This window comes from Rhincodon typus, chromosome 4 (genome assembly GCF_021869965.1).
Source record: "Rhincodon typus isolate 14 chromosome 4, sRhiTyp1.1, whole genome shotgun sequence".
NCBI lineage: Eukaryota > Metazoa > Chordata > Chondrichthyes > Orectolobiformes > Rhincodontidae > Rhincodon > Rhincodon typus.
This window is the reverse complement of record NC_063335.1, coordinates 94,464,197-94,484,729: the sequence shown is the minus strand read 5'-3', so window position 1 is coordinate 94,484,729 and position 20,533 is coordinate 94,464,197. Positions and strand designations below refer to the sequence as shown.

Here is a 20,533-nt window from a genome sequence, read left to right as displayed (position 1 = left end):
AAAGTATTTTATTCTGTCTGTATGGGGAGTTGGAAGTTGAGTTGCATGCCATCGAATGCCTAGCTTTTGACCTGTTCTTGTAACTTATTTTAAATATTTTTAATATTTAAGTATTTTAAATGGCTCTTCTAGTATAATTTCTGATCAATAGTAACTCTCACTTGACCATCAGAAGTGAGTGATCGGAGGTCATTCCCAGTTGCTGGCCCAAAATTGCTTATAAAATGATTTTCTGGATATCTGCATTATAAATTTTAAGATTTCTCTTCAAAAACTAGGTAATGTTGCTAAAAACACATGAAAAAAAATTAAACCAGTTTACACTTGTGAATCTCCTCCACCCACTAAATTCTGAATCTGAACCATGACATGGAGAGAGCAGAGATGCAGTGCACCCCAAGACAGGTAATCAGCAGCATCTAGACAAGTAGACAAGAGGAGGACCCTGAGATGGGCAGTCAACAACACCCAGACGCGTAGGCAAGAATAGGGCCCCGAGACAGAATTTTGTGAGCAACTGTGTACAATGAAATGACAGGAAAACTGTAAGCTGGTTGGATGGCCTTTCATTAACCATCAGTGTAAGGTTTGTACAAGGATAGATTGGGCCAGAACACTTGCCATTAGGGCAGCAGCAATAGGACAGGCAAGTCTAACAGTTGCAGCTTTGCCAGATCGGCAAACTAAATCTGTGCTCCCATAAGAAAGTATTTTATTGATTGGTTGGGGACTTAGGTCCTATTAGTGACTGTATTATTCAGATTTATAGCACTAGTAAGATTGTAATTTTTTTTATTCATTCATACAATGTGGGTGTGGCTGACTAGGCCAGCATTTATTGCCCATTCCCAGATGGTCTTGAGTATGTGCCATCTTGAACCATTGCAGTCCATTTTGTATAGGTACACCCACAATGCTGTTGGAACAGAGGTCCAGGATTTTGACCCAATAACACTGAAGGAACAGCAATATATTTCAAAGTCAGGATGGTGAGTGGCTGGAGGGAAAATTGCAGCTGGTGGTGTTTCTATGTTTCTGCCACCCTTGACCTTCTTGATGGTAATGGTCATGGATTTGGAAGGTGCTTTCTAAGGAGTCTTGGTAAATCTCTGCAGTATATTTTGTAGATAGTTCATACTGCTGCTACTGAGCATTGTTGGTAGAACATTGTGGATATGGTGCCAATAGAAACTATGATCAGGAGTAGGCCATTTGACAGTTTGATCCTCCTTCGCCATTCAAAAGAATTATGGCTGATTCTCTATAACAGCTGAAGTTATATTTCTGCTTTTGCTCCATATCCCTTAATGCCTTTAATATCTAAAAACCTATCAATCTGTTTCTTAAATATGCTCATTAACCTGGCCTCCAGATTCTTCTGTGGTCACAAATTCCACAGATTGACCGCTCCGAGTGAAGAAATGCTTTCTCATCTCAATTCTAAATAGTCTAACACATATCCGGAGACTGTGACGCTTGGTTCTAGACTCCCCACCTGTGGGAAACATCCTCCTTTCATTTAGTCTGTCTAGCCCTGCTAGAATTTTGTATGTTTCAAGCAGACACCCCTCATTCTTTTAAACTCTAGCAAATGAGGCTTAGCCAATCTCTTCTCAATTTCTGCTCGTAAAACAATCCTGCCTTCCCTAGTATCATCCTGGTGAACCTTCGCTGTACTCCCTTTGTGGCATGTACATCCTCTCTCAGGTGGGGAGAATAAAACTGCTCGTAATACTCCTGGTACAATCTCACTGAAGCCCTGTATAACTGAAGTAGGCCATCCCTACTTCTGAACTCAAATCCTCTTGCAATGAACGGTTTGTCTTTGCAGTTAGCATCTATTTTGTCCTGAATGGTATCAAACTTCTTGGGTGTGGTTGGAGCTGCAGTCATCCAGGCAAGTGGGGAGTGTTTCATCACACTTCTGACTTGCGTCTTACAATGGTGAAGAGGCTTTATGGGGTCTGGTGATGAGTTATACACTGCAGGATTCCTAGCCTCAGACCTGCTTTATAGCCTCAGTACTTATATGGCTAGTCCAGTTCAATTTATGGTCAGTTGTTTAAAAAAAACCAATACAATGGGGAATTTAGTGGTTATAGTACCATTGAATGGTCACTGGTTAGATTCTGTCTTGTTGGAGAACATTGTCGTCCAGCAGTTGTGTGGCATAAATGTTGTCACTTGTCAACCCAGGCCTGGATATTTTACAGGTCTTGCTGCATTTAGGCATGGACTTATTCAGTATCTGAGGAATCATGATTAGTGCTGAACATTGTGCAATCATCTGCAAACATTCCCTCTTCTGCCTTTAAGATGGAGGGAACATCATTGATGAAGCAGGTACCTTCCGTAACAGAAATAACAGCCACCCTGAGGGACTCCTGAAGAGATTTCATGGAATTGTGGTGACTGACCTCCAACAAATAAAACCATCTTCCTTTGTGCTAGGTATGAATCCAACCAGCTGAGAGTTTTCCCCGATTGATTCTGGTTTTGTTAGAGCTCCTAGATGTCACACACTGTTAAATACAGCCTTGTTGTCAGGGATAGCCACTCTAAACCTCACCTCTGGAATTTTGCAGTTTTGTCTACATTTAAAGCAAGACGATAATGAGGTCGGGTGCTGAATGGCTCAGTGTAAGGAGTTTAAGACATTTAAGGCAGATATGAAGAATTTCTTCTTTCTGAGGGTAATAAATCTGTGTAATTCTCTACACAGAGAGCTGTTGAGGATTGTTAAATGTCTTCAAGGCTGAGCTAAACAGATTTTAGGACATAAGAACATAAGAACTAGGAGCAGGAGTAGGCCGTCTGGCCCTTCGAGCCTGCTCTGCCATTCAATAAAATCATGGCTGATCCTTTCGTGGACTCAGATCCACTTACCCGCGTTCTCACCGTATCCCTTAACTCCTTTATTGTTCAAAAAAAATCTACCTTTTTTTAAAAAACATTTACTGAAGTAGCGTCAACTACTTCACTGGGCAAGGAATTCCACAGATTAACAACCCTCTGGGTGAAGAAATTCCTTCTGAGTTCAGTCCTAAATCTGCTCCCTCTAATCTTGAGGCTATGCCCTCTTGTCCTAGCTTCACCGGCCAGTGGAAACATTCTCTCTACTTCTATCTTATCTATTCCCTTCATAATTTTATATGTTTCTATAAGATCCCCCCTCAATATTCTGAATTCCAATGAATATAATCCCAATCTACTCAGTCTCTCCTCATAAGCCAACCCCCTCAACTCCGGAATCAACCTAGTGAACCTCCTTTGCACCCCCTCCAGTGCCAGTACATCCTTTCTCAAGTAAGGAGACCAAAACTGCACACAGTACTCCAGGTGTGGCCTCACCAGCACCTTGTACAGCTGCAACATAACCTGTCTGCTTTTTATTTCAATCCCTTTAGTAATGAAGGACAAAATTCCATTTGCCTTCCTAATTACTTGTTGTACCTGCAGACCTACCTTTTGAATCGGTAAAGGGATCAAGCATTATGTGGATAAGGCAGAAAAATGCCAAAATGCATTTTCCCATATTATTTTCCTCTTCTGTCTGCAGTTATTCCAGTAAAGATGTAAGTAATTCACGTGGCTTCCAAGAACTAAGGAATGCTTTAGATTAAAAGGTAATTCATTTGTGTTTCAACCTGGGGACAGGCCTTGTGTCCCATTACCATGGAGATGTGTGGACCTTAGTGAGATGCTTTACTATGAGTTTGTCTTTGTAAATTCTGGTAGAGCGTAATCAGCTGCAAGACTGGTTAATGTTTTGATGCTTTTGGAAAAGCATCTAAAATTTGATGTCAACTTTGAGTCTTTTATACTTACTTGGAAATAAGAGACAAAGCAACACCCGCACCTGAAACACAGTTAATATTGAATCTGTCATCTATGGTGCCTACAGTTGGGTGCCAATATTCATTAAAAGGGAAAGGGAAAATGACTAGAAGCTAAAGGAAGAAGTCAACTATAATCCTTTTAGTAAAAGGCAATTGACTTAGTTGCAATTCAACTTACAGAAGTAATCAGCTTTGTGTAGTTTGAAACCATAGCAGTGGGCTGTTGGATGTTTTCTGATGAGTGATAAGCTCTTGTGCAGGAGTTGCAGGATGGCCTACACCTCTGGGTTTGGAATCCAGAGTCATAAGGGTAGTAAAGAAACTGGAGGGTTGCTTAGCCAAAAGCTGATTGAAGGAATGCCATGAAATCTTGAACCTTGGTGAATAAGTGGAGCACTGGAGAGAAATCAGAATGAATTCCAGAGAGTGATGACATACCTTTCAAGTTGGTCCCAGGAAAAGAGAATAAACCTTCAACGTTACACAAAGGAACTCTTTGGAGGCAAATAGAAAGTAGACCCGAGTTTATAGCATGTCTTTATAAATTGTAGTGTTACATGGGTGTCTAAGACCAGAGGGCATAAGTTTAAGGTGAGGAGTAAATGGCTTAGAGGAGATCTGAGAAAAAGTATTTTCACCCAGAGGCTGGTAGAAATATGGAACATGAGGCCTGAGAGGGTGGTGTAGGCAACATTAAAGAAGCATCTAGATGAGCACTTAAAATACAGGGACATAGTAGCCTTCGGACCAAGTGCAGGTAAATGGGATTAGTGTCGTTCAGTGTTTGTTGGCGCATTGACATGGTAGGCCGATAGGCCTGTTTCTATGCTGTATGACTCTGTGGGAAGGTGGTGGCATAGTGATCATGTCACTGGACCAGTAATGCAGAACCCTAGGCTCTAATGTTCTGAGGACAACGGTTCAAATGCCACCATTGCTGATAGTAAATTTTGAATTTAATTTTTTGAAAAGTAATTGGAATGGTTGCAACCATGCAACACTGTCAATGGCTGTTAAAGTCCATCTGATTTACCACTGGCGTTTAGCGATGGGAATCTGCCATCCTTGCCTGGTTTGGCCTATATGTGACTCCAGACCCATAGCAACATGGTTGACTTCTAAACACCCACATCTCATAAATGCATAAAAAAAGTTAATGGTATTTGCTTTGTTTAATTTGTTTTTATATGCAGTAAAGTTTGTTTTTACTTAAAAGCATGGCATCTTATAGAGCAATTCTGTCAGTGAATTACTGGGTGTGTGACTTTCTTCTTTAAATGTAACAGAATCGTAACATACTTAATTCTAGCCAATGAAATTCTGCTCGATATAAAGACTCACTTTCCCAATCTAGTTGCATATTTAACATGGTTTAACTCCTGCTACTATTATTTTGATCAAAGATAATTGGCATGAATTCTGCAGTTGTTAATAGGCTTGCAACTGATTCGAATCATAAGGTATATTGCACTTGGCAAAAAGTTGCATTTGAGCAGCATCCCAAAAAGTATTATATTTCCAATTAAATTGACTAATTTTGCATATAGGGTAACTGGATTTTATAAAAGAAAAATAAGCATGATTCTTTCAATCTTTGGTAGAGAAATGGAGAAGACTGTGAAGCAAGTATCCTCAGAGACAGAAGCTAACCTTTCTATCGTCACTGAAGAATTGAAGAACAATAGCAGTAACCAGTGTTGGTTGCCAGCATTCATTGCTCTTCATTCATCCACATCCTGTGAAGAGAAAGCAGATTCTGAAGTAGAAGTAGTAAGAGCAGGTGAAACACAAGGTATGTATTTATTCATTTCTTTTTATATTTAGGCCATTTCATTTGGTGTTGCCTTGGTACTGACAACCCACACTCTCAGACCTAGCACAGAATGAGGTAAGGAGCTAGGTGCGGAGGTAAAATCCACCAACTCTACTGAATTAGTTTAGATCCATTAAATCAGTGCACATCACAGATCAAATCCGAAATGTTTAGTTATCCTTGCTGACCTACCGACTCATTACAAAATCATTAGTTTATATTTAATGTCTCACCTTTAATACAATAAACGTGTCAATGTTAGGGAGCAAATAGATGTCCAGTAGGAGGAAGAGTTAAAGAAAATGTATAAAGGCCTTGTCAAATGTCAAGACTGTAAAGAGGATTTTGAAGGTCAGGAGAAGACCGTTAAACTCACATAAATGATGTCTAGAAGTTGTTAACTCATCTCTCTTAGTGGTGTTTGCTCTTCAGCTGGCTTTGCCCAAATACCATTGATATGGTAGAACAAATCTGTCAGGTGGGCCTTCCAAATGTGAGATACTTGTACAAACCAGAAACTGATCTGGTCACTCCAAAACTATAGGCACATTGGAATCTGGAATCAATTTTCAGCCTATCTGCTAGAAAAGCAGTAGATAAGAGCCTTAGAGTTTATACAGCATGGAGAAGGTTATTTGGCCCCATTACGTCCATGCTTGGCATTAAGCATCTATCTGTTTAATCTGATTTTTCCAACACTTAGCAAGCAGCCTTACATACTACGACATTTCAAGTGCTCATCTAAATAATTCTTAAATATCTTCTAGGTTCCTGCCTCTACCATCCTTTTAGGCAGTGAATTGCATATACCCACAATCCTCTGGGTGAAAAAATATTTCCTTAAATCCCTTCTAAACTTCCCTACCTAAAAACTGTGCCTTTGTTGTTGACTCCTCTACAAAAGGGAAAAAATGCTCCCTATCTGCCGTATCTAAGCCCCGCATAATTTTGTACTCCTCAGTTAGGATCCTCTCAGCCTTCTGTGCTCTATGGAAAACAAGCCCAGCCTATCTAGTCTCTCTTCACTGTTGAAACTTGCCAGCCCAGGCAACATCCTCTGCACTCTCTCTCGTGAAATCGCAGCCTTCCTATCATGTGATAAATGCAAACCTTTTTCTTCAATCGAAAAATACTTTGTTGGAAAACAGCCCGTGCTTAATGAAAAAGATCATTTCAGTGGGAAACATTAGATCAAAGTACCCAGATGAAGCAGCATCAAAGCGGAAAATGGCTGATGTCTAAAAATACACAACATCCACACCTTGCAATACTGTATCGTGCACGGTTTGTTGGCTACACTGCAGTGACTCACCAAGGTTAATTTGTCAGTGTGCCACATCCTGGTGACCTCCATCAGTTAGAACAAGCTTGTCCAACCTTTCAGCACAGGGGCCCTACATTTAAATTTTTCTGTCACTCCAGGAGTCTGAGCAATTTTCAGAAACATTAGGTTTCACACAACAGTAACCACACAATTCAAAGATCATTCCATTGAAATAAATCAAGAACTTAAATAAATGATCAATTAATAAAAATGGCCATTAAAAAGTGCTCAGAAGTAGAAATAGCTAATTAAACCACTTTTGCCCTTTCAGTTGAGAAGCAGAGCTACACAGACAGACAAACTAGATGCAAGTCCACAGAAGTTGGTGGGGCTAAGGAGTTGGGTTTTACTTAACTAACTTGACTAATCTTGCGTCACCTCTGGTGTTGCACACTCTGAGCTGGTCTCGGTGGAATTCACACAAAAGTGGGGTCAGAAATCTGTTGTTGTTTTGCCTTGCTTTTCTTCCTCACCTCCCTTTGGGCCATGGGGAGAGCCAAGGAGAAGGGTGGGTAAACGTTTGATTCACTCAACTTAGGTTCACAAACTCTCTCCCTCACAAGCACACACACTCCCTCATGCTCACTTCTCCCACTGTCTCACCCCACTGACTCACTTCCATCTCCTTCACTCACCCTTCTCTCCCTCACTCACTCTGCTGTCCTTCGCTCACACCCTTCCCATTCTCATCACCCCCTACAGTCACCCCTCATTCCCATATACTTATGCTCCTCTCCCACACAACATCCCCACCAATACACTCACCACTTGCACCACACGCACGCACACACACACACGCGCGCACACACCCCTCAACCTCTCTCTGTCTCTCTTTTTCTTTCATATGCACACACAGTAACTCAGATTTGTCCCATCCCATGCCTAGGCTTCCCACTCCAGCATCTTCATTGCAGTTCCATTCATACAGGGCCTTTGTTTGAAGAAAGGAGCTTCATCGACCTGACTCCAACTAGCTCCATGACTTGGAAGCCTTTATTCCAAGGCCTGATTCAGGCATGCTGTCCCCTGTCACTGCTTGGCAGATATCTCATCCCATACACTCACTCTCTCCATAACATTTGAGCACACTTGTCACTGCCCTCAGTGCACAGGCCTCAGGCTGGATGAAACAATTCGCATGCACAAAGCATACTGCTTTTCTACTCAGAAATAATTTCTCTCCTGCATTTGTTGGTTATGGGGTCATGAATGAGTCATTGGCAGCAACCGTGGGACTAAAATGACATCTGATTGGGCAGCAGCTTGCAGAATGTTCCAGTAATCCTTTCTATACTTAGTTTCCGCATCGTGGGTCGCACAGGACACATTGACAGGCCACAGTCCGGCCTTCTTGCCAGCTGTTGGACAGATTCAAGTTAGAAGGATAACAGCATTAAAAGCATGGAATCACCAATTCCCCTGCAAGTTGCATATCATTCTTAACTTGAACATTTATTACAATTACTTCTTTCTGGATAAATATCCTGGAAGTTACTACTTAACACCACTGTGGGATCACCATTCAAGAACAAGGTCCGCACTCATCTTTATATGTATAAAAAAAAAAAAAGTTTTTGCAGTTTTCCAATGTCCTTAATAGTGCAATGTACTATTAAGTTATTCAGTTTTAGAGATGGTGCCATTCGACTGTAACCCTGGTGGTTTTCGGTAATCTACTGGTGTTCTGTAACAACCCAAGCATTGAGCATAAACAGCTTGCAACCTCTGAGGCAATTCGAATTTTCCATATTTCATCCTCTACTTAAATAGTCTGAAGCCATCTTAAAAATGTGCTGGGACTGATAATTTCAAGATGACTGCACCACTCACAGATCACCTCATGCATGCGATAATTTAATTACGGATCGTTTGTCGTACTTTAATTCGTTCGTGAAAGAGAACAAAAGTCTCAGGGAAACAAGCAGATGTTTCTGTTTCCCAATTGCCCGTTTAGTGAGGAGTAAATGGCAGCATTCATTCTGGCTAAAGCCGGAGAGAGGAGTGAGAGATGGGCCTTTACAGATCTGAGTGATTTCTTTTGTAAACATTTTCCAGAGATATGTTTCTTTGAACAGTTATAAACAAGAGTTCAGCTCAGCAGGCAGCAGGCTTTTGATATCCCAGCACATGTCATTTTATTGTCATATTTCATGGTCATAATCATAATGGAAGGAGTTCACTACCAGCTTTTAACAGCACCACTGTGTGCACTTAACAGCTGAACAGGTTTGTTTGACATATCACTGGAGCATAGGTAATAAGGTAGTGCAAGGGATGATACAGACTTTCTTCAGAGTAATTGATAGCTTTTGGATGTTACCATGTTGTGTCTATGTCAGATAATAGCTCAGATAATGGAGCATTTAACTGCCAGATTTATGATCGGTGAATTGTAATATATCCCAAAAAATGCTTTTGTTAACCCCTTTCTGTCCTTTCTGAATTTAGTATTTGTTGTACATTTTTTGACTGGCTTTATCGCAAGATGTTGGCTTCTTGTAGGGGTATGCAGTTCCAAAGCACTGTTGTTTCTTCAAAAGATTCAATGTTTATTATTCCCGTATGTGTCCAAATGTGAGCCATGGAAGACTGTAAACAAAGCCAAGTTCATCCTGACTTAATCAAAATCCACAGATTGCACTTGCAGCCACGAGATAACAACTGGCATCTGAAGCATTAAGTCAGTTGTCCCCAGTGTAGCGTTGTTGAGGTGTTGGTACTAATTAGATCAATTTACACAAACTAGTAGCCTTCATGTATGTCTTAACTGCTCACTAAGGATTCTGGCTCAGCCATTAGACCTGTTGTATTAACCATTGTTTCGATTTAGGCACTTCTGAAAGCAAGCAAGAAATGTCCATTTCTGTGGTACCTTTCTCACTTCAGACTATGGAAAACAATGTGCACACAGGAACATCCCATTGACAGTAATGCAATAATAGCTGATCTCTTTTTTTTTTAAGTGACGCTAATTACATGACCAATATTAGCCAGGGCTAGGAGACAATAGCCACAGTCCTCTTCAAATTGACCAACAGAAATTTTATGTATACCACAGAGGACAGTTGAGGCTTCAGATTAATGTTTCATTCACAGAAAAGCACCTCCTTTTGTATTGGGATATTAACCTAAATTGTGCTAAAATTTCTGGAGTGAGGCTCAAGCTTTCTAATTTAGAGCTGAGTGCACCTCCACCGAGCCAAGGTTTAAACTTTGTTATTTTAAACCTAGGCAGAATAATGCTTAGGTCTCCATTTTAAGTACTTTACTTTAGGAGGCATTTCAAAGCTAAGGAGAGAGAAAAATGTCACTAAGATGATGCTAGAGTTAAAAGGTTGGAGAAACAAGGGATCTTTTCATGAGAACAGAGTTGTACAGCATAGAAAGATTGCAAGGAGGTCTGATAGAGGTGTCCAAAGTTGGTGATTTGCCTGGAGAACTTCAGATACTTGAAGGCATAATTCACAAAAGAACGAAACAAGAAGTTAAGCTTTTTTTATACACAGAAATGACATACAAGTACTATTAAAACAGTAAGAGGAAGAAGCAGGTGAATGGAGCTAAATGAACAACACTTTCAGAGAGTCACAAATTCAGTGGCTTCCTCCTGTGCTATACAGTTCTGTAATTCTAGGAATGCTGAATCTGGAGATGAGAAGAAAAGTTGCAAGTGATTGAAATCTGAAGCAAATAACATAAATGGTGGAAATGCAGCAAATTGTTTGATCAGAGGATGAGAGGTAGGATGGCTCCCTGTTCTGCCCTTTCTTCATTTGAAAAGTTTTTTTGGAAAGGATATATTTACCAATTCACTGATTGTTCACTTATCATCATGAAGACAAAATTAGATAGGTTTTCCTGAGCTTTAACAAAGGAAGCAGGATATATTTCATTGGTCTAAGCAACATAATAAATTAGGCTGTGACTTTCATGCTCACGTATATGCAATGGTTGAAGTTCGTACACCCACATAAATAGATTACAGAGTGCAGATGAGCAGATTAAGCAAGTTAGAGACCAGTAAAATGAAAGGAATGTGCGTTCGTGGAGGTTAGTGACTTGGCTGATTCCATGCTAAATTTAGCAGTGACATGGCTTTCACTTGGTCCTGATGCATCCAATGTTAGGCAGTTTAGAGGTGCAGGAGGGGATTTATCTTTCTTCTGGAGGTAGCAATATTGGAGTTGAGCTCTTTCTTTATAATCTCTGTCTGTAGCACATGAATATTTGTAATAGGCAAACAGGTTTTGGAATCTTGTTAGCTGGAGAGAATAAGAGAGGAAGAAGGGATCCCATTTGGGTTATGGTCCTTCAGTGTCTTGGCTGCTTGTATTGTACTGAAGTGAAGCAGATGCTTGAAACAAACAAAAGCTTTGATTGTCACATTAGCATCTGACCAGTATTTCGAACACTATCATGGCTAGTGTATTCCAGTTGTAATGTGATTGAATTGTGTCACTGGATCGCTTTCTCACTCACGAGCTCATTTCTTATGGTCTATGATCCACTCAGTGGAATACCTTAGGTGATGCTTTATTAATGGAACAAGAGATATTGTTCACTTACATTCTTCTGAGATCATTGACTTTGAGATTTTGCAGACATGTGAGGCAGAAAATTATGGGGTGGTAGACTGCTCCCTCTCCCCCTCTTCTTGGAAGGACAGTTAGCATTGAGTTGACAGATTATTAAGAAGCGCACCTCATTGCCATAAGATACTGAACTAAGCAATACAGTTTATCTGTCCTTAGCCTTATCCAATTCTTAAAACCTTGTCTACTCTTTCCCCAGTGCCTACTAGCCCAGCATCTTCTCATTTTTCAGTGTGGGACCATCCTGAACTAGAAAGCTCACAAATGGTTCAAAGCTTTCACTTGCAAGTCAGCAACAGTGAAAGCAAACAAAAAACAAAGCTTCATTTGCCTCTGGGAAAAGAGAGGGACAACTTTCCCTTCAAGCAGCAGCAAGTTTAATGTCAATGAATGCGCGTCCACATCACTGTCAATTAACACCTGTCTAACTAGTTGCTCTTGATACTAGAGTACTCTATCATACAGAAGGTGACATTGATCAGGAGCAATGTCCCCGTCTTTCTCGTTGGAAGACTGAAGCCACTCTCCCAGCTGTCCAAAGTTTATCACATTCCCTCTTTGCCTGCTCTGATTGTTCACAGCACATATGCTAGGATTGTGCGGCACACTTTGGAGTCTGCTATAAGGAGCTCTCCTAGAACGATCTAAGCATCGGAACCTCAACTTCAGACCTATTCTCTACTCCACCATAGCCCTGGTCAAAGAGTGGGCTGCATTGTATCCATGCTTGGTCTCAGTCAAGTGATTACATAATGGAGTCATCACGGTTGCAGAGAGTAGTCCTTGTCTCCTTGTAATCCATCTTTTACAACATTCAGCCCTTGAAATGAACAAGAAAAAGAGAGTTCTCAAGAAGATAGGCACCACGGCAGTTTCCAGAGTACCTGGCACGGACCTCAAAAGACCTGGTAACAGTGAACACAGATTGCTTGCACATTGATGATGGATTGCCGGTGCACTGGAACTTTGTTGAGTTAATGAAGTTGGCTATATTAAAATATAGTGTTCTCAATGGAATGTGTGTAGTCTACCGCACTCTGCACTTGCAGGAAGCAAGCTACGTTCCCACAGCCTACTGCCCAACCTGTAGCACTAACCTTGTTATGGGAAAATGGGGTGAAGCAATGTGATTGGCACAAGTTGCACAGGTAAATGCCTTAATACATTTGTGGGTTGAAGATTAAGGGATCCCACACAGGACCCCAGTGGCTCCTTGGAAGCAGCCAGTTACATAAGAGTTTAGTGCCACTATCACTTTGACCACCACCAGGATAGGATGGCCACTCACTCTTTCAGGTCACAGTTGCCACTCCAGCAGTTAGTGTAGTTCAGTGACAGTGTCCTGAGATATCTCAGTCTGTGATGGCACTGCTGCTTGTTCATTTGGAGGAAATAGCATTAAGGATGAAAGACTGCTGCCTGAGGGGCCCTTAACCTGCCATCTCTTCTTATGGGAGCTGTTCAGCATCTGCTGGAAATTGCTGCTGTACTTGGGCTTAGGGACACATATTTTCCTTCTTCATTTCTCTGATTCTTAGTTGCCGTGCAGCTCATGCAAGAAATCTCCTGCTGTGGGGGGATGCATTGGTCATGGTGATCCTGTGTGGGGAATATCAGAAATGGAGCAGATTCTTATGTTAGTAGTCAGCATTCACATCATTCACAAGTAATGGTTTAGCATACTCCTCACGCAATGGGATATAGGAGACTCTGACAAGGACGGCCATGGAATGCCTCTATGTGGAACTTTGACACAGGACCTTATGTCAATCAGTGTAGAATATTTCACATCATGTAAAAATTGCTGAAAATTGTCAGGGCTGTTTGATTACTGATAAACAATAAGAGCCTCATACAGCAGATGCTGGAAATCTGAAACAAGCGTAGAATGCTGGAGAAATTCGGCAAACCTGGCAGCATCTGTGGAAAGAGAAACAGAGTGAACATTTCAAGTCCGGTATGACTTTTCCTCAGAACTGATACCTTGTTCTCCCACCGCCAAATTTTTCAAGAAAGGCATCATTGTATATGAGAGCATGTTGTTGAACATGACAGTTCAACAGTTCAAGCCTCATGATTGTTTGTAACCAGCATTTGCACTTTACAGTTGAACTGTGCGTGCATTTACATCCAGGATGCTATGATTACAGGTAACTTCACCCTGTGCTGTAGAAATACCTGATTAATGCAGTTACCCTTGAAGGACCTTATTTTGCTCACAAGTAGAACTCACTTGCTCATATAGATTAAACACGGTTACTTAGCCAAGTTCAAGTGTGGTCGCAGCCATTTTTCATTTGCAGTTGCATTAATAAATTGTTTGAAAATGGTAGGCAACACAGGTTGCACTGGGCATATCTCAAACTTAGCGTGGTGTTCAAACTGCCTTTTTAATCTCCACATTTGTTTCTTCCAGGCAATCCCTGTCAAGTCCATCAATACTACACCTCCGCACATTCCTACACATCACTTTGACTTACAACTCCATGTCTCCACATTACCCCTTCAGCTCCATCAAGGTGATTTAGACCATCAATGTGGGCATTGCCAGCCAGGCCAGCATTTATTATCCATGCCTGTCTTCTCAGACTGGTGTGGGAAGACCCCCACAATGCCATTAGGGAGGGAGTTCTAGGATTTTGACGCAGTGACAGTAAAGGAATGGCAGTATATTTCCAGGTCAGGATGGTGACTGGCTTGAATGAGAGTTTATAGATCATGCTGCTCTTGTCCTTCTACATAGTACTGGTCGGTGTTTGGAGGGTGCTGTTTAAGAAGCCTTGGTGAATTTCTGCAGTATACGCGCACCATTGCTACTGAGCATTGGTGATGAAGGGAATGACGCTTGTGGTACTGTTCAAGTGAGCTGGTCCTCCCTGGGGAGTGCCATGCTTCTTGATTGTTGTTGGAGCTGCACTCATCTTGACAAATGGAAAGTAGGCTGTCACATTCCTGGCTTGTGTCGTGAGTACAAGTATTGGGAAGTTGAGAGATGAGTTGCAGCCTTTGAACTTCTCTCATAGACATTGTACTCACATAGCTAGTCCACTTCAGTTTCTGGTAAATGGCAATCCTAGGATGTTGATAATGGGGGATTCAGCAATGGTAATACTATTGAATGAATGGATGATTGTTAGATTCTCTCTAGTTGGAGATGGTCATTATCTTGCTGTTTTGCAGGGCAGCTATTACTTGCCACTCGTCAACAAGAGAGCCCAAACCTGAATATAGCCCAGGTCTTGCTGCAATTGGACATGAATTGTTTTAGTATCTGAAGAGTTGTAAATGGCGCTGAACATTGTGTAGTCATCAGCGACCGTACTACTTCTGACCTTACAATGGAGGGAAGGTTATTGATGAGGTTATTGAAGATGGTTTGGCCTAGGACACTACCCTGAGGAACGCAAGGGCTCTTGTGGCACAGTGGTAATGTCCCTGTTTTTGAACCCGCATGCCTGAGTTCAAGTACCACTTCCTCCAGAGGTGTGTAATAACATCTCTGAACAGGTTGATCAGAAAATACCTATCCTGAGGAACTCCAGCAGAAATTCTGTGGTTTTCCCCCTTCACAATTGTTGTTCTCTCTTTATCCCAGAATCACAGAATTGCTACTGCACTGAAGGAGGCCATTCAGTCTGTTCCTGTGCAGGTTCTGTTACCTAATAACAATTCTTGCCTTTTCCCCATTTCCTTCAAAATCATTTCTGTTCAAGTAATCAGCCAATACTTTCTTGAATACCTCAACTGAACCTGTTTCCACTACGTTTCCAGGCAGTGCATTCCATATGCTGACGATTCACTGTGTGAAAAAGGTTTTCTTTCCCTCATATCACCCTTGCTTCATTTGCACATCACTTTAAATTTATGCCCTCTCGTTCTTTTTTCTGTTACGAGTGGGAATAACTTTTCCCTATTTTCACTGTCCAGTCCATGAATGATGTTGAAAATCTCTTGTCAAATCTGATCTCTGCCTTCTTGGTGCTGTGTCTAAACCACAGATTTAATTTACTCATCGAGTTGACCCCCAGACTGATTGACTACAGCAGACAGCCCTGCGTGATGTTATGACTGGACCACTGACTGATCTGTATGCAGCTGCCTGACTTGCATTTTGTGACACCCTGGACCTGCAGGTCTGATTCTGGCCTACTCCCCAAACGGTAGTGATTTGAACTCTTCTGACCCTAACCGCCCCAACTAGGTGACTGACCATGTCCAAACCCCTGAGACTGATCATCAGTGATGCCTTTGATGTACTGTGGCTGAATCCCCCTACTCCCTTGTCTTGAATGAGGACTTCTCCCCTTTGACTTTGAGCCATGGCCGTTCGATGGTTTCCAATGCAGTGTGTTTACCTGGTATGTTGCAGGCACATGGTCCAGATGTGAGATTAATTTAGCACCGTGCCATACAACAGCATATCCACCTGTTTGATTATCACTGCTGACAACCATGTCAAGTTGCCTGGCTTTGTATCTGTGCTAAAACGACAGAAATATTGTGTGCCTTTAAGCAATGGCTGAGAGCGCAAAGCACAGAAACACAAGGCAAGGCAAGGACACTGTGAGCATCCTAGTTAGTGCAAAGTGAGTGCTAAGAGAGTGCACGCAGATCGCTTGGATTCACCATAGTGTAATCCGTGGGCTGAGTGTCAGGAAATGTCACCATCCAGTTTCTATCCGGTGGGTCAGAGAATATGATACTGCATATAAATTAATTTTAAAAATGAAGTTAGATTAACTAATAATTAGATGTAAATGCATACAACTAAGCCATTTGCCAGTCACTAGCAAGAATCTAGTTTTGTCATTCAACACTCGGTTGGAAAATGGGGGCTTTTGGGTCTTGATTTCAAGAAACACCTCACTGCCGATCCCGCATGAGTTCCCCACCTTTTTAGCCAATACCCAGATCATTCAGTGTCTGAGAAGATTCTGTCCTTTGTGTCCACCTCACAGCCTATATTCTACCGGCTTTACATCTTTAAAATATCTTGAGTAGTTTACTCTTGGCCTTTTCATCTCTATCATTCACATAGATCGTAAAATGTTGATCTATCCAGCACCCCACAAACAGCAACCTGCCAACAGGAAATGACCCATTTATTACTGCTTGCTGTTTTCTCTATTTTCACCAGTTGATGCTCTAATATTACCTGTGGCTGGTCAGCTCATTTGCCTGGATGCCTGGTTTATGATGCTGAGTGACACCAACAGTGTGGATTCAGTTCCTGTACCAGCTGAGGTTACCATAAAGGACTCTCCCTCTCAGCCTTCTCCTTTGCCTGTGGCGTGGTGACCCTCAGGTTAAACCACCGTCAGTCATCTCTGTGTAGTGAGGGAGCAGTCCTATGGTTTGCAAAAACTATTGAGACTTTACCTTTTTTTAAAATTATATTGCACCCCCATCAGCCTTATGAATCCTTACTTTGTATAGCTACTTTTCATATAGCAGCTATCTTAAGATCTTGTGAAAACATAAAAAGATCCATTTGTTTCCCTTTATCTATTCTGCTTGTTGTGAAATTTTTAAAAAAATTGTCAAAATGCATTTTCACTTTCATAAAACTATGTTTTCTTTGTCCAATCATATGGTAATTTTCTAACTGCATGTTATCACTTCCTGAATAAGGGATTCCAGCATTTTCCCAATATCTGATGTCAGGATCACTGACCCTATTGTTCCATTTTCTCTCTTCCTACTTTGATGAATAGAAGGTTACACTTGCAAAAATGTCTGGATTGGTCGGTAACATAGTCACAATGAATGTATCCACTATATCTGCAGCCATATCTTTTAGAATGCATGCAGTCAGATCCAGGAGACTTATTGGCTTTTGGTGCCATTACTTTAGTATTACTTGGTCATACAGTTCCTTACTGTCTCTTGGTTTCCTAGTATTTTGTTTTCAGGTTTCTACTGTGGAGATAGGTACAATGTTTGTTTAGGAGCTTTGATGCTTCTTAAATGTCCATTATAATTTTTCTTGCCTCAGTCTCTGCATCTACTTTCATAGAGTCCCTACAATGTGGAAACAGGCCTCTTGGCCCAAATAGTCCACACCGACCCTCCAAAGGGCATCACACACAGACCCATCCCCCATCCAATATTTCCCATGGCTAACGCATCTAACCTAAACATCCCTGGCCACGATGGGGCAATTTAGCATGGCCAATCCACTTAACTTGCACATCTTTGGACTGTGGGAGGAAATTGGAGCACAAGGGGGAAACCTTTGCAGACACAGGGAGAATGTGCAAACTCCACACAGTCAGTCTCGCAAGGATAGAATCAAACGCAGGTCCCTGGCACTGTGAGGCAGCAGTGCTAACCACTGTGCCACCCCCCAAATAATCCAGGGCATAACAGCCAGCTTGATTGGCACCCCATTCACCACCCTATTAAATATTTACACCTTAAACCACTGATGCATAGTTGCAGCTGCGTGTGCCATATACAAGATGACTCAAAGGCTCCTTCGATAGCTCCATCTAAACCTGTGACCTCTACCACCTAGGACAAGGGCTTTCATTAGTCTATTAATTATATGTGCATGAAGAAGTTGTTGCAATGTTTCTGTTGGTTGAATCTTTTGGGGAGCTTTTGCAGATATTTGTAATTGGTGGAATAAATTAACTGCACTTCAGCGATTTCTGCCCCATCCCCAGCAGCGGCAGTTTCCACTCATGTGGAAAAAAGCCCTTATTCTCCAATCCCGGCATGGCTGGCATCATTGCATATTCAAGCACCCTGTAATTTTCATGGAAGTGGCCGGCTTTCTAAGGGTACAATTACAACATTGAAAAGACATTTGGATAAGTAAATGAATAGGAAATGCTTGGAGGGAAATGGGCCAGGAGCAGACAAATGGGACTAGTTTAGTTTGGGATTATGTTCGGCATGGACTGGTTGGACCAAAGGATCTGTTTCTGTGCTATATGACTCTGTGACTCTATGACTTGAGGTGCACAACTCCTGAGAGTGATCTTGGACCACAGTTGGGATGAGAAAATGCTTTGAAAGATAACTTCATGCCCCTCTACACCCTCAAATACCCCTCTTACTTTCCATGTCAGCCATTCCCACTCCCCACTACTCAACGTTGCTGCTCTTGGCCATAAGAAGCCTCTTTTAACCTTACAGTGTCAGCTTATAAACTTTAAACTTGAATTGTTTCTCTCTCCAAACCAGCTGAGTATTTCTAGTATTTCATTTCTAAATTTCACATTTCCAGTATGAGCAATATTTTACCTGTCTCAAGAATATGGCCTAATGCTGCTCTGCCTAAATAAACCAAGGGAGTGCATCTACAGCTGAAGACCATCATGCTTCTGTTAAATGCTAACAATTTAATTCTTAAAGGCAAGGCAGCTATATTTGCTGTTTTGCCCTGTTTGCTTTTTCACAAGGATTTTACAGCAATAAGTAGGTCATTCAACCCATCATGTCTGTGTTGTCATGTTTCGTAGAAGCAGAGAGTTGTATCGACAATTTCTAACATTGTTGCCTCTTTAATAGTTGAACCTTAACCCGAGCATCAATATCCAATAGTATCAATAGCTTAAAACATATCAATGACTGAAATATGGATTTAAACTTAACATGCATGTATTTACATAGGACATGCAGCACTATACCATCTGAATGTCATAACTTATTACTTTTTATAGTAGGGAGTGCTGTCATTCAGACGGCATTCTTGCTCTGCCTCGTGTGTCATTTTACATTCCTGTAGTCAGATATTTTAGCATTTAACAAAATGGTGAGCACAGCATTCCAAGAGAGTTGAATTAACATCAACACAGACCTAGTCATTAGCCTAGTGTGCTTCAACAAATATGTCATTTAAACTAATTTAATCCCCTCAGTTTTCAGGCTGACTAACTCCAGCAGATTCCTCAGACTCAAATGTTTAAATAAACTATTTCAAATAAAATAAAATTAGAAAATCATTTCAGTGAATTTTTGATTGTTTTTAAGGAGTCTAATTATTTGGGGGAGAAACAGGAAGAACTCCCTCTTTGAGAGAAGATCTAGAAGAAAGAATTACTACTTTATTTAAAATAACAGCTTAGTACTGAGGGGTTACTGCATTTTTGGAGTTGTCATCTTTCAAACGAGATGTAAATACCCTTCCTGTCTATTTTGGTGGTTCAGTGAGCGTACAGTTCCAATGCCATTGTCAGAAGAAGAGTAAGGAGCTGTTTGGAGGAAGCAAACTGTCATTGGGCTAGCAATGCAGAACCCTAGGTTAATAAGCTGGGAAATTGTTTTCAAATTCCACAATGCCAGGTCGACAGACCACATTAGCATTAATACTGTGGTGAATGAACTCTTGGAGTATGTGCAAGACGGCTTTTTCAGCAGTATATTGAGAAAACAACTCTGAACAAACTACCCTTGATTTTTTTTCTTAGAGTGAGATGGATTAATTAATAATCTAGTTGTAAAAGGTCCTTTAAGAAAAAGTGACCATAACATGATGCAATTCTTCACTAGCGTTGAAAGTGAACTAATCCAATCCCAAGCTAGGGTCCTAAATCTAAATAAAGGAAACTGCAAAGGCTTGAGAGTTGAATTGGCTATGAGAGACTGGGCAACTTCATTAAAAGGCATGGTTATTATTTAAGGAACGAATGTATATATTGCAGCAGTTATACATTCCTTTCAGCTAAAAGACCACAGTAAGAAAAGTGACTCATGCTTAACAAAAGAAATTCAGGACAGTATTTGACAGGTTAGCCTAACTCCAATAGTAGACAAAATAATGGAATCTATCATAAAGGATGTGATAACAGAATACTTAGAAGATCCCAATGGGATCACACAAAATCAACATGAATTTATGAAAAAGAGATAACTAGGTGTGGAGCTGGATGAACACAGCAGGCCAAGCAGCATCAGAGGAGCAGGAAGGCTGACGTTTCGGGCCTAGACCCTTCTTCAGAAAAGGGTCTAGGCCCGA

General features: G+C 41.2%; 1 protein-coding gene across 1 annotated transcript in view; it reads left to right on the top strand.

Moving 5' to 3' along the window:
- zc3h3 (zinc finger CCCH-type containing 3) overlaps window positions 1-20,533 on the top strand; it is a 102,753-nt gene that overhangs the window by 65,661 nt on the left and 16,559 nt on the right. Inside the window, exon 7 of the mRNA XM_048596174.1 lies at window positions 5,441-5,631. Within this exon, the coding sequence (XP_048452131.1) occupies window positions 5,441-5,631 (191 nt within the window). The remainder of the gene's footprint in view (window positions 1-5,440; window positions 5,632-20,533) is intronic.